The sequence below is a fragment of the Cyprinus carpio genome, chromosome B8, assembly GCF_018340385.1.
Source record: "Cyprinus carpio isolate SPL01 chromosome B8, ASM1834038v1, whole genome shotgun sequence".
Taxonomy (NCBI): Eukaryota; Metazoa; Chordata; class Actinopteri; order Cypriniformes; family Cyprinidae; genus Cyprinus; species Cyprinus carpio.
In genome coordinates, this window is record NC_056604.1 from 11,342,026 (window position 1) to 11,356,776 (window position 14,751).

At 37.1% G+C, this 14,751-nt stretch overlaps 1 protein-coding gene across 1 annotated transcript in view; it reads left to right on the forward strand.

Moving 5' to 3' along the window:
* Positions 1 to 3,606: 3,606 nt before the first annotated feature.
* cacna1fb (calcium channel, voltage-dependent, L type, alpha 1F subunit) overlaps positions 3,607 to 14,751 on the forward strand; it is a 37,347-nt gene continuing 26,202 nt past the window's right edge. Inside the window, exons 1-4 of the mRNA XM_042729645.1 lie at positions 3,607 to 4,203; positions 7,641 to 7,962; positions 8,136 to 8,241; positions 13,844 to 13,983. Coding sequence (XP_042585579.1) covers positions 4,182 to 4,203; positions 7,641 to 7,962; positions 8,136 to 8,241; positions 13,844 to 13,983 — 590 coding nt within the window. The 5' untranslated portion in view covers positions 3,607 to 4,181. The remainder of the gene's footprint in view (positions 4,204 to 7,640; positions 7,963 to 8,135; positions 8,242 to 13,843; positions 13,984 to 14,751) is intronic.

Here is a 14,751-nt window from a genome sequence, read left to right on the forward strand (position 1 = left end):
TGATAATGAATAGGGCTGCGTGCCTCTCATTACGCATGCTAACGTTCTGATCAAAGACACAAGGCGAGTATGGGATATTAAATGTATTTATTTTGGTGAAAATATCTGAATGCTCGTCTACTGTCAACAAGTGCAAAGGAAATTCAAGGACTTAGTAGGTGTTAAATAATAAACACTAATTGTGCATTTTCATTCTTGGTCACAGGGTCATTCTTAAAACAATAAAACTTTTACTTGAGTTTATTTTATTTTTAATCTTCGGCCAGTTAAAGGCAAAAAGGTTTATGCACTGCAATTTTATTTTTAATTTCTGTTTTTATTTTTATTTGTTTGTTTGTTTATTCATTTAATTCTTGTTTAAAACGCAGCAACGTAAATGCATAATATAAACATGAACTAAATATCATAACTAGGCATCATTTTTAAAATAAGACTGGGAATGCCCTAAAAGTTAAATATTACATTTAAATAGAAATAGCCTAAACTATCCATACAGATCATTAAAACCTTTTCATTAAAAAAATATTTTTACAATGCAGGCTACTATTCAGTTTATCAATTATTTGGCATATTTACTTAATTTTTACAGTTAAGAATATGTTCTGATTAAAAATAAATTGTAGTGCAAAAAGCCTTCAAACTATGTAAACGGAATTTTACTGCCGGAAAATGACTGCGGTTTGAAGCCCGTTTCCCAATGTGCAGCCTAACTGCATTTATAACAGTGCTGTATTTGTAACAAACAGCTATTCTTTCTCTCTCGTTACGTCGATGAGCCTGTAGGTGGGTGACACTCTTGGTGGTCTGCGTGCTGCAGCAGCGTCTTGTTGATCTAATGGGTCCGTTTGAGCTGACATCAGCGGAATACGTTCACTGTTTACGGTTCGCTATGACGTCGGATCAAACTCTGACTAAAGACAATCGCAAGGTCCATGACGTTACATATGTGTGACGCGTGTGTTGTAAAACCCTGAATAAACGCTACTGTACTCTCAAAAATTCGTCCGTTATTATTACACCACTGTTTTGGATGAAAAAAGGGAAGAAGTGTCGTAAGCATCATTAACTAATGCGCACACTTTATCCATGTGCTCTCTCCGGTTACCAAGGAAACTGTGTGGGTATCTTGGATACAGTGCCAGTAGCGCATGCAACCCGCAAGCACCACCCACCCCAAGCAAGACATCATCTTTGGCTAGATCATTTTCCAATACGTGCAACTGCCTCATAAAATACATTATAAGATATTAACGAGAGTTAACGGACAATTGCATCGAGCTGCTTGCGAAGAAACAACCGAGTATTTTATACAGCCCTTTTGTATTATAAATAACAAGGGGCAATTAACAAGACATTCTCATCATTACAGAGGGGATGATGGAATGCCTGTTGCAGTGCTACAGTTGTGTGGAAGTGTGTATGTGTTTGGCTGGGGGTTAAAGTCAATGAAGCACCTAAGAAAGTGCTGACTATAACTCAGTTTCAGTACAGAAGCGCCTCCTTACTGCAATCCCAGTGCACCCCTGAGTACAGGACTGTACATGGGAACAAACAAATACACACATACACACACTCAGAAACACATTACTCAGATTTAAACACACAATTAAGTCCATAGTTTATTATTCACATATACTTTCTGTTAGCACTTGTATTTGGTTCAATATCTAGATATACAACCCAGTTATGCTCAGTGTCAAACTGACCCTTATTGGGGTCTTTACCCTTACTAAAAAAAAAAAGCTTCAATGCAGTGTCAGTTTCTCTGGATACAAGTGTCTGCCAAAAGCAAAAATGTAAATGTATAAATACTCTTAGAGTTGTAGTTAAGAAACAAAATATGACATAACAAAATATGCATTAAAAAAAGTTTTAATATCAGGTCAGTGCAGCTGCATTAAGCAATGAAACATCATAATTTTGTATAATGTTAATGACCCTAAATGAAAGTTCATGACCCTAAATACCATTTTTTAAACCGGTATTTAAAAAAAAAGAAGAAGAAGTAGTAAGTAGTGATTCTAACATGTTAAAATTAGCAGGTGAAATCACTGACATTAAAATGCAAAACCTTGCTTTTATACCATGTTACTCACATTCATCTCCGCTAAACTCTAATCTAACAGAGCACACCATGGCACTCACTCAAGAGAGAAAGAGAAACCAAGAGAGAAATAAAAAAAGAGAAAGCAAGAGAGAGGGAGGCTGAGTGAAGACAGTGAGATAAATCAGAGTAATTAATCTCTTCAGAACACGATAGCAGATAAATGTTATATGATATCACATGAGAATAAAAATCAGGAAAGAAAAAAAAATAAAAACAAAAACATTAAAACAAAAAAATCAGGAAAGATCTAAACATTAAAACAAGGTGATTTAAGGGAATGTTTTGTGAAAGCTGAAACCATATTAAAGAAAGCTGAATACATTTGAGGTAATGATGAGAGTCTTGGAGTTTAAACAGTTTAAGACAATTATTTATTTATGTAAAATGGCATTTGACATATTATCAGATTATGAGGTAATCTTTCAAATGCCACATGCACTTTGTTTCATTAACATATTTTATGACGTCATCCTGTTGAGAGCTGAGAGTATAACCACTAGAGGGCAATAACTGTCCATTTTTATGTGTCCATTTTAACAAGCATTTGTTTAATTAATTCACTACAGCAGTGAAAAGCAGCCTATAGTAGACTGGTTTATACCTCTGTTCATTTCTGTAAAGAAAGTATACATTTAGCAGGACCATTCCAAAAATTATGCATAAATAAATAAACAAAGCACTTTCTCACCCCAATCAGACACAGAGGGAGCTGATTTGTTTTGCTTTCAGTATTCAGATGTATTTTGTTTTTTAGTTTATTGTATTTGAGTTTGTATTTGATATTTTTGAAAGAGTAACCATGTCTAGGCATAAGACTTGAGGAATAAGATAATTTGCACTTGGACATCAGTAGTAGTGAAGCAAAAAGGACATCATGGAGTGTTCAAACGGGGGCATTGCCCTTGAGCAGTGCACTTAACCCGCTGTTACTCCAGGGAGACTGTCTGCAATTAGTGTACTGTACATCCCTCTGGGTGACAAGCGTCTGCTGAATGGTGAATAACTGATACTGTGCACTGTCTGAGAGACCATCATAAGATGAAAAATTAAAAAAACCATTGTAATTTTAAACTGCATTATTGTTGTTTGTATGTTACATGAATAAGATGCTCCACAATGAGATGACACGACTGTGTTGCTATAGGGAGTGATGCAAAATTATTCATTATGTCTGAAGGTAAGAGTTACCCCAGTTCATTTTAACAAGCAAATACGTGTTTTGACAAATAAGGTGCCTGACCTGCATTGAATCAAACATGTTTGAAGCGGTACATGTGTGCGGGGATTACAGAGACTTAGACTTTGAGTATGTCATGGGAATGTCAGAAGAAATTAATTTGCAGACAAAAGCTTCAAGCTGATTTTAATGTACGAGTGCAGGTAACCTCTTCCCCAGGCTTGATAAGCTGACCTCTGTTCCCACTTGTCTTACTTACATACAGAAGGTTCTAGGTATTTTTACAGGTCCAGTTTAGGTTTAGTGAATGCATGCAGTTCCAGAATTTTGATTTGCCGTGCTCACACATCCTACATGCAACCGCGCACAAGAGCGCGCAGAGACGCGTAGACACAGCGCGAGTGCGCTCACGCGCTCGTCTGTTTATGTGTGTGTGTAGACGGAACCGTTGCGTTAGAAAATGAGCAAAGACTCGCCCACATTTTCCATAGACGCTCCATAAAATCGTTTGCCCAATATCCTTCCCTTTAATAAGTTTCTAGGCTGCCTGTCCCTTTAAACGAGTCATTTTTCTTTAGTCCTGAACTGATGGCTTAAATGCGGAGACAGATAGAGAACAGAGGGTGCGCTTTAATTATCAACGTCTAGTATATTTTGTTTTTGTCGCCCTCAAAGTTCATTTTTAGAACTGAATACAGCTCATTTGATTCAGAATGAAACGCCTTTAAGAGGTGACTGACAGCATCTTTGGATACAGGTCCGGGACTGCACAACTGGAAAACTTAACGCATTCATAGAAAAAAGCTCATTTTGGAAATATGCCTCAGAAATGTGAGTGAAGAAACTGTCGTGAGGATCATGCATTCTGCTCCAATGAGGTCAAAGTGACAGTTCGACATGTATGAGAAGAACCGAAAAAGTAAGTTTTATTTTATCATTTAATGCACACAAATCTTTTAATCACACAAAAATAAAACACCTGCATGACGCAAAATCAATGTACTAAACGTTAACTAAATAACAGAAAATAATATAAAACACCCAATGAACATAACAAAAATAATAAGAAAATCACTTCGTTTTTTTTTAAATATAATGCAACACTGATATCATGGTTTATGCGGGAATTTTGGAAATACCTCTTCTTAATAACTTATAAATATATAATATAACTATATAAAGTCAACGTTTACTGAACTTTTTTTTTGTTAAAATAAACATTTAGACCATGTGAAACAGTAGTTGAAATAGGGTAACTGCACCTCATCAGTCAAAATAATTGACAGTTGTACTAATTACAGGAACACAAAATGTTATACATGTTAATTATAATGAAAGATGGAGGTTTTGAGCCTTGAGCTTAAATTATGAATTTATTTTTCCAATTTATTTTTCTTGTTTGCAGCACCAGATGTTTCACCGCCACAGGGTCATTTTCAGAGCACAACCTGCACATGCGCTTTTGATGACTTTCTGATTGCAGGCAACCTGCAATTACAAATATCATTTGACTTCCATCATAGCCAAGTAACCCCAGCACTGCAGGTTAATGCACATAGTAGAGTGTAATGCAGGGCCTCTGGAGACGGCAAATTAATATTCTGCTGGTAGTAAGTTTGATTAAATGGGCCTCTAATCTTTGATCCCTAACTAGCTCAAGAACCAAATCCTTCTGCTTTAGAAACAAGTCTGCACATGAGAGTTGCTGTATGTGTCTATTTGCACGTTTCTACACCATTTAGGTCACTCCATTAAGATAAATAAAATATAGATAATATGCAAAAGCATTAACCTATGTAGCATTATGCAGAGCACTTAAATTGGTGTTGTTGCCTTCAGCTGAAAAATAATGCCGAAGCTGCAATGTAATTATAATTTTTTAAATAATTTATTTATTTATATTTTTTTTTTGGTTAAGTCCATACAAACTGTCTTGCCAAAGAAACTAAGCTTCATGCTTGTTTAATCTTTATTGAGATTCATGAAGTTGTCTTAGTATCCACAGCCACACAACTATAGGAGTTGCAGCTCACTGTCGTGGTATTAAATTACGGATGAAAATTAAATGACAGGTTCATGCTTTTGAGGTCAGTTTTGTTTATACATTATGTTCAGAAATAGACATTGATAAAAACGTATGTAAATTTCATAACATCAAATTTCAAACTCACTCCTGTGTGAAATTATGGACATGCAGCAAATATAATACCATGATTGAAAACCCGACAAATCTGTCTTTAAAGTAGAAGAGAGCCTGTTGGCTTATGTTAACCTTCATAGTAAGGGTTACACAGAGTTGCAGCCAAAACAAAAACTAATTTTTCATAATACCATCTTTTAATGATGTGCTAAATTGGCCCCTCGATTTCCATTTGGTGCGTGTCTTTATCAGCGCAGCACAGCAGTCATGATAGCGCACTTTACAGACCTCACACAGGAGTTTATTTCTCTCTCTTGCCTGCCCATTTTAAATGTTCAATGAAAGTACTGATTGCTGTTATCGCTGGGTGAAAGGATTCCCTTCAGTCTCAATGAGGTCTTATGGATATAATGAAGTTATAATTCGCTATCTGAACAGTGTCCTCTTGCCCCTCCCCCTACCCATGACTCTCTCTGTTAGCTGTCAGCTAGCTGTGCTAGAGGCTAACATCATGTATCCACAGGTACTCACATATGAAACCGCTGGCCCAGAATCCCGCTCTGCACCCCCTCTCACAGTGGGAAGTAGGTCACAGCTGTTACTGTGTGGTTCTCCTCACCTAGTGCAGAGACCTCTTGTTCATCAGAGACTGTGGCAGATTAGAAAGCTTTGTCTTCTATATCTTGCTCGCCCTCTGTAATATGACCAGAGTCACTGGAGTTTCATAGTTTTTAGTTCCTTCGCTCTCTATCACTCACTCCTTTCCTGTGTCCAAATGATGAGGAACACTTGTTGTAGCAACTATTTAGATGAATGCCATGGACAATACCATGGAAAATTGAGTTACTTATAGTACTCTTTCTAATCAATACTTGTTACTCTTTACGTTGCATCCTAAACAGGTGTGATATAGACCCATGGCTCAACAATAAGGATGACCCACTGGCCTGGGGCAGTTTGGAGAGAGTTTCAGGCCAGGACAGTTGAACTGTTAACTGAACAGTCACCTGCCCTGTTGGGCATCCCAAGTTCGAGTACCGGCTCGTGGACCTTTCCTGATCGCACACTTTCCATCTCTCCCACTACACTGTTCTATCATAGTAAAGGCAAAAATAAAAATCTAAAAGAAAAAATTACATTAAATTAAAATGTGTAATAATAAGATTTTTTTTTTATTTGCAAAATAAACAATAAAAATGTAAATATTATACATTTAAGATTGTACATTTCCAATTACTATTTTGTTGTTGTTTAGGGCAAATAAGCAAATAGAAATCTGAACTACTGGCATGCAAGTGAGCGGGAAAAAAAGCTCTGGTGACAAATAACAAATCATTTCTGTTGACACTCGAAGAAAAGTTTACACAATCCCAGTCAATTTTGGACCAATGCGATTTTATTCGAACTAAGTGAATAAGCTTTCTATGCTGGAAAAAAATGATTAACACTGTAGGAGAGAAGCTTTTTTTCACATCTCAGGACAAGGCAGACAACAGGACATTTTTTTGGGTTTCACTTTTATAGGAACCTCTACCGACAGTACTAAAATAGTACGCTTTAATTATCAACGTCTAGTATTTTTTGTTTTTGTCGCCCTCAAAGTTCATTTTTAGAACTGAATACAGCTCATTTGATTCAGAATGAAACGCCTTTAGGAGGTGACTGACATCTCAGGACAAGGCAGACAACAGGACATTTTTTGGGGTTTCACTTTTACAGGAACCTCTACCGACAGTATTAAAATAGCATATGTTTGCTTTATGTATGTTCTTATTGGTGCTTTAAAATGAACTTTAAAGTTCAAAAGTTTGGGGTTGCTAAAAAAATGTAGTGTTTTTGAAGTCTCTGATGCTCACCGAGGCTGCATATATTTGATCAAAAATACAGTAAAAACAGTAATATAAAACAACTGTTTCTATTTTAATGTATTTTAAAATGTAATTTATTCCTGTGATAGCAAAGCTGAATTTTCAGCAGCCATTACTCCAGGGTTCACTGTCATATGATCCTTCAGAAATCATTCTAATAAGCTGATTTCTTATCATTATCAGTGTTGAAAACAGTTGTGCCCCTTAATATTTTTGACTTTTGATCAATTTAATGCATCCTTGCTACTCATTGCCAATGCATTAGTTCATTTTCGTTCAGAAACTGGTTGTTTGCTGTGTCATCCAGACATATGACTCTTTATTAAGTGACTAAACCTCTGTCTTTAGGGAATGGGTACTCCAATGAGGAAGAGGAGGGTGGTGGCGAAGCGGAAGAGGAGGAGGAGGAGGAGGGAGGTGGAGGAGGAGAGGGCAATGAGGGCGATGAGGATGAAAAAGATGAGTGGGAGGAAAATGAACAGCCGAAGATGAACCGTACGGAAACGCTCAACTCCACCACCAGCTCCACTGGAACGCAGAAGAAGAAGAGTCAGCATGTAAAGAAGCAGGTCCAGGGCTCCAACCAAGTCCAACGCGCGCCCAGAGCTCTTTTCTGCCTTAAATTAAACAACCCCATCCGTAGGGCCGCCCTTCACCTTGTAGAGTGGAAGTATCCATTGCAACTTAGTCAATGACAGAAAACATAGCTTAAACTACTACTTTCAAGCTTTCAAACGGTTTACCTCTATCTGTTGTAAAAACACATTATAACTTGCTAAATAATGCATGTTGAATGTAATGGTACTCTAATAAGATCACATTTACCTTAACATATGACTCCAGACCATTTGATATCTTTATTCTTCTGGCCATCTTCGCTAACTGTGTTGCTCTGGGGGTCTCCAAGCCTTTTCCTGAAGACGACTCAAATGCCACCAACCATGACCTAGTAAGTATTACTCTCTCTTGAGACTGTGAAATTGGGGTGGTGTGAATTTCAGATCAGCTTAGGTTTTTTGCAAACATTAATAGTGAGTTCCTTCAGTATAGTTCCTTCAGTAGTAAATCTCCTTTAGTGTATTTTATTGAACCTTGTGGAAACGCTCAGCTCCACCCCCAGCTTCACCATGAGATATGGTTTGTAAAATTGTATATTGTAAGGTAAAAGTGTGCAATAGCCACCAGAGAGAGCGAAAAGGTGTTTCCCTTCCCAGGTGTTGTTTCATAATCTGATATATTGGGATGGTGCCCGGAACAGAGCGCTGACCGAGTTCCTGCTGACCCATTTGGGAGGTGTGTTATGGATCTCAGGTGCAGTCAGAAGCATGTGTGTTTATGTATTATGTAATTTACATTTCATTTTTAATGGTTTGTCCTAGCTGGTCTTTTCTGGTCCCATACTCATTCTTCTTTTTCTATCTCTATCTCTCTTTGTTTCCTTTTTCATGTTTCATGTATTTTAGATCTGATCTCTCATCTTTTTCTCAAAAAACTTTGAAGAGGTCTTTGTTCATTTCTTAGCAAGGTCTATTCTGACTTTAGTTTTGCAGTATGTCTAAACAGAAGAACAGTGGATTTAATTTTGTGCAATATTGCAACCACATGTTCAGAATGGACACAATATTTGTATTTTTTTTCTGCCCTCAGAATGCTGGTGTGATTTGATCTAAAAAAAAGAAAAAAAAAGAAAGAAAGACATTTGTTGGTGCTTGGACAAAAGACACGAGAACTCAAATTAAGAATGTATGGAACTTTACATTTTATGTAGATTGTAAGCTACTATTGTATACTATTAGTAATAATCCATTCATTTTTAGGGGTCAGTAGTTTTTTTTTTGCTCCCCAATCCATGTATTTAATCAAAAATACGATACAAACAGCAATATTGACAATTTAGTAATAAGTACTAAAGTTGGTAAAGTTTAGTGTGCATTTTGTTATGCCTATGAAAATACAAACTAATGCACAGAGAAACACACACACTTCACACACACACATATAGGGGTGTCTGCCTCAAGCAAGAGTGTTTTGTCATGTGACTCACTTTAGCTACACTATTTTGAGTCCTACTGCTGTCCCAGTGTCAGAAATTTCTAGAAGCTTTGTACTTTGAATGTAACAATTTGAAAATCAGTTGCCATTTTGAGGTAAAAATCCTTCTGTTTTGCTGTTTGATGATGTGGTATTACTCTGTAATCCCCCTCATCTTGCAACCTCTCATTGTATCCCATCAGAGAGCGTCACATTTGATCCACTCAGCAGCCATTCTTAAAGGCACAGTTCCCCCAAAAATCAAACATTCAGTCATTGTTTACTCACCTTCATGTTCTTCCAAACCTGCATGACTTTATTTCTTCTGTGAAACACAGAAGACATTTTCAACATTTGTCTCTACTGACTTTCATTGTATGGGCAAAACAGAGACATTTTTGACACGAGGATGAGTAAGTGGTGACATAATTTTCATTTTTTGTTTAACTCTCCCTTTAAATGTTCATTTTTGGTTGAAATCTCTCTGTGTTACTGTGATGTTGGCTCCTTTATCTGAAACTGCAAGGCTTTAATTTGCTTGCACGTTAGTGGCATCGAGGAAACAAAGTGCCTTTTTTCTCCACGGCTGCAGTGAGGCATGCAACAATGCGAGGCTGCATGAGCTTGTGCGCACTATAGCTTCACTTCGGCATGCAAAGGTCACTGAGATGAGAGAGAAATCGTAAACGAAAGAGAAGCGCCCCTAGCTATTGTTTCTCAGCAAGGGTTGGACCAAATGAAACACCTTTCGTTTAAGTCCAGAAATCCTTTCTTCACATCTCGGCACATTAGCACTTTCACTGGACTTTGCCAAATTAGCGATGTGAGACTCAGAGTTTGTCCCGCTGTCATCTCGAGTGTACAGGCGCGTATGACTGCGCCCCATTCGTACTGAAATGCGCGACGTGTTGTGAAGTTCTGTAGTGGAGGGGATCTTCCCTAAGGCTTGTGTGAGAGAAACAGGAAGAGAAAGAGAGGAAATGAGAGAGAGGAGACCAATCGAGTTGCATGTGATCAGGACCCTGAACACGACCCCCCTCAGGCATTGCCTCATGCCTGTCCCATCAGAGCACCGCTATCTTTTTATAGAAGAAAAATTTGCATTCGAATTTAAGAGAAGTGACACTGCAGTGACAAAAGAGCCACAACAGGGCATAATGTGCAACCCAGATGAAAGATCCCAGAGTCAGCTTTTTTTGTGGGGTTGTAATATGCTGAATTGCATACAGACTAGATTTACATATCAAGAGAAAAACACCTATGCATTCTAGGAAGCAAAATAATAGTTTTGATTAAAAGTAAGCATATAGGCTTTGATTTTAAGTAAATGCAGTTAGCCTTTGTGTCAACCACTTTGAAACCATTTTATTTGAAAAAAAAAAAACTGAAATATTAGCAAAAGGGAACCTAATGGTGACTTACATTTTTATAATAAAACATAGATAAAGAAATAGAGCTAAAATATATTTTAATTATATATATATATATATATATATAAAAAACTCATTAGTCCCTCTGCTTTGACCAAACAATCATGACAAAATTACAAAAAGTACAAGGACTTATGGGTATTCCTGCATTCATAGTGCTTTTCAGTAACACTGTGACTAATGCTAATGCTCAGTAGCATATGCTGTGATATAAAGTTCATAGCATTTAGCCTTTCTTTTCATTGCAGTTGTTACATTTCATGTTTTTGTTTCATTGTTACATTTCAATATATACACACACAGGTCAAAATTTGGTTTAATTACAACTTTTTCATGTTTTTGAAAGAAGTCTCTTATGCTTATCAAAGCTGCATTTATTTGATCAAAAATAAATGAGAAATTATCACAATTTAAAGTAACTTAATTTATTCCTGTGATTGCAAAGCTACATTTTCAGCATTTATAACTCCAGTCTTAGTGACACACGATCCTTCAAAAATCATTCTTGATGGTTCAAGGAAAAAATGACAAATTCTCTTCTGTTATGCAAGTATGTTCACTGTTGGACATTGTTAGTGGACTACTTAAATTAATGACTGAGTTTAAAAGGGTAAAGTGTGTCCAAAGTGAATTTAAAGGGATAGGATCACCCCCCCCCCCCCCCCCCCAAAACAAAAAAGAAAATTCTGTCTCCTTTACTCATCTTCGTTTTATTCCAAACCTGTTTGACCTTCTTCCGTGGAACATGAAAGAAGATACTTTGAAGAACGACATTGAGGCCCTCTGACAAGACATTTCTCGAAATATCACATTTTATGTTCCACAGTAGAAAGAAAGTCATATAATTTTTAAATGACTCATGAGTGTGAGTAAATGATGACATCATTTTCACACTTGGGTGAACTGTCCCTTCAGTTAAAGTCCACAGTGCCAATAATACCCACAGAGGAAACAAGTTTGCATTAAAATCGGAAAACAGAATAATGCTTGATGTGAGTTAAGTATTTAAAGATGTGCTCACAGTGCAAGCTCAGTCACATTCACCTGCACTGTCTTCCTCTTTGTATGTTTGTAGGATAACATGACACCTAAATGATGTAAAAGAGAAAGACAGGGAGGGTTATAAAGATAGTGAGAGCAGAGAGAGTGGTGGTCAGGGGAGATTGTACAAACTGCCTGTTCGTTTAGCTGCTCTAAATGCTCTTGGTCCTGATAAGCAGCTTACTCTTCCTCCCCTGTCTCTCATCACCCTTCCCCCATCACCCCATCCCTCTCTCTCTCTGTCTCTCTTTCTCTGTTCTTTCTCTTTCTCTGTTCTCTTTGTTCTGGTGCTTAAAGCCACATCCTGGATTCCAGGTGCAAAGGAGGGGGCATGTATTTAATGAGTGTGTGTTTGCTGTCAGTCTCTTCTCTCACAGAGCCGGTTGGTCTTTCCCTCTGCCATATTGTTTGTTATATTTTAGTGTCCATCATCTTGTTGTCTTCGGTTCATTAATCAAAGGCATTCAGCACTCTGAGCTTGTATGTCTAATTACTAGGGCTGTCAATCAATTGCAAGTTTTAATTGAAATGATTACATGATTTGCAGACTAATTAATTGCGATTAATTGCACATATCAATATGTGCTGAGAAAAGTTCTCAAAATAAGATAATTCAAAGACATTTCACTGTTGTGGCAAACAAAAAAAGCCTATTAATATTTAATTTCCCTAGCCTGCAGATTATATATATATATATATATATATAATTTAATATATATATAAATTTATATATATATATATATATATATATACATAATTTAAACATATATTATTTATCATTATTATTTATGCAAATTAATTGCATTTATTTGTCTGCCAAAGAAAGGTTTTGAATGCTGTCATGGTCTGTCTGCTCCTCTAAGAAAGGGAATACGCAGTTGAGAGCCTCAGAAATAGTTTGTGGACGTTCTGTTCCTGTCGGTTTGCTTGAAGCTTCTGCATACTTTAGACAGAGACATACGGTCCAGCAAATGGAAGTTTATGCTGTGTGCCACTTTACATTAAATCAAGGAGTATAATTATTATTGTCCATATGGTATTGTTCTCTGTCTTGTACAGATGGTGTGGGGTTTTTTGTGGTTAATTTGCTGTTTCTGTCTATATGTTTGTTTATATGGAGGGGGTATGTGTGTGCACACAAGTGTGCCTCCACACTGGACAGGCTGCTGTCATACGCCAGCAGTGGCAAACGAAAGGGAGGGAGAGAAAGGAAAGGATGACAGATTAGTAATCTTTTGAAATGCTCACAGATTCCCCATTTTGAAGTCCAGCTCAGCTCAGGACCGACCTTCTTTTGTCTTTCTCACACACTGTGTTGTGAACAGGTCATGGGGTCACACCAGTGCACATGCTTGCCTAAATATACAGCATCATTTTTTACTGTCAACAATTAATATGCTAAATATGCTATTTTATTGGGATCTGATCTAATGATCATCCAGTCTGTCTGGAATGACATAAAGAAACAGAGCAAACTAAGACCAAGTTAACATGAAAACCAGAAGAACTGTGGCAACATCTCCATGATGCTTCAAGAAACCTACCTGCAAAGCTACAGTACTGTTAAATGTTTTAGGCACTTTTATGCTGTTAAATGAGGATGCTGTCAAAAATAATGTCATAAATAGATTTTCTTTATCAATTAACTTCTATTAACTAAATTAAATCAACATTTGGTGTGACCATTCTTTGTGTTTAAAGCAGCTTTTGCCCTATACTGTAGGTGCACTTGCACATCATTTTTCAGGTAGCTTTGCAGCACATAGTTCTTCTGGATTCAGGAGCACTGGTTGTTGTCAAAATCTCACTGGATTATTACAATTAATGTAAAAATTAATGTTTGGAAATGTAAACTGATATTTCCTACTGACACACTACAGCAAAAGATAGAAATAACTCACTTAAACCCATTTTTTAGATGGTGAAAATACTACTTTTTTAATAATTTTGGCCACCACTGTAACAACCTTTCACCATCATTTTAAAAATTACAATCTGATTTGTGTATGTGTGTGTTTGACCTTTTCTTTTTTCTTTGTGTCTCTCCAGGAACAAGTTGAATATGTGTTTTTGATCATCTTCACCGTCGAGACATTTCTGAAGATCCTTGCATATGGCCTCGTCATGCACCCGAGCTCCTACATCCGCAACGGCTGGAATTTACTGGACTTTGTCATCGTCATCGTAGGGTAGGGCACCATCTTCACTGCTCTATCCATCCCCACTTGTTTGTTTACTGTCTTTTTCATTTAAAAATGAGTCATAATAACCGGAGTGACATCACAGCCTTTCCTCCCATGATTCACTTGCATATTAATTTTCATAGATAATTTATATTCAGGATGTGTAATGGCCAGCAGCTCTCTAATTCATAAGTCTCTTCTTGTCCTGCTGTTCTCTTTACCCCCTTTTCCCCCCTCATTTCTCCCTTCTCTCAACCTCTCCCTCTCGGATTATCTGGTCAGATCTCAATCTCTGGTCAATCCTCACTCTCTCGTTCTCTCATTGTGTCTTAATCTGACCTACAGAGAATAGGCGCTTTACATCCCTGTGGTAAATGTGTGTGTATGTGAAGTGTGTAAATACATGTTTCATCCACTTAAAAAAGAATCAGTCTCTTTTATAGTATGTCGCTATTTAAACTCATTTTCTTCCCTAGAGCTCTGTCCGTCCTGCTAAAATGGGCCTAAACAGCTGTTCTGAGGTCATTAATGGCCAGTTGGTCAGAATGATGGTTAATTATCTAAAGGAAGATGACTGTGCCAGGCATTTAGCGCCTTTTTGAGTATAATTTTGAGAGCTTTTTTTGGTATTGATTAGAGATTTCATTAAGCTCACAGACAGAACTGCTAATGGGCAGGTGGATCTGTTCCAAACACATGGTATTACACATCATAGTACTGCTGCTTATAATACTGATGCCTTCCTAAGAGTATTTGTGTGTGCATGTGTATGCA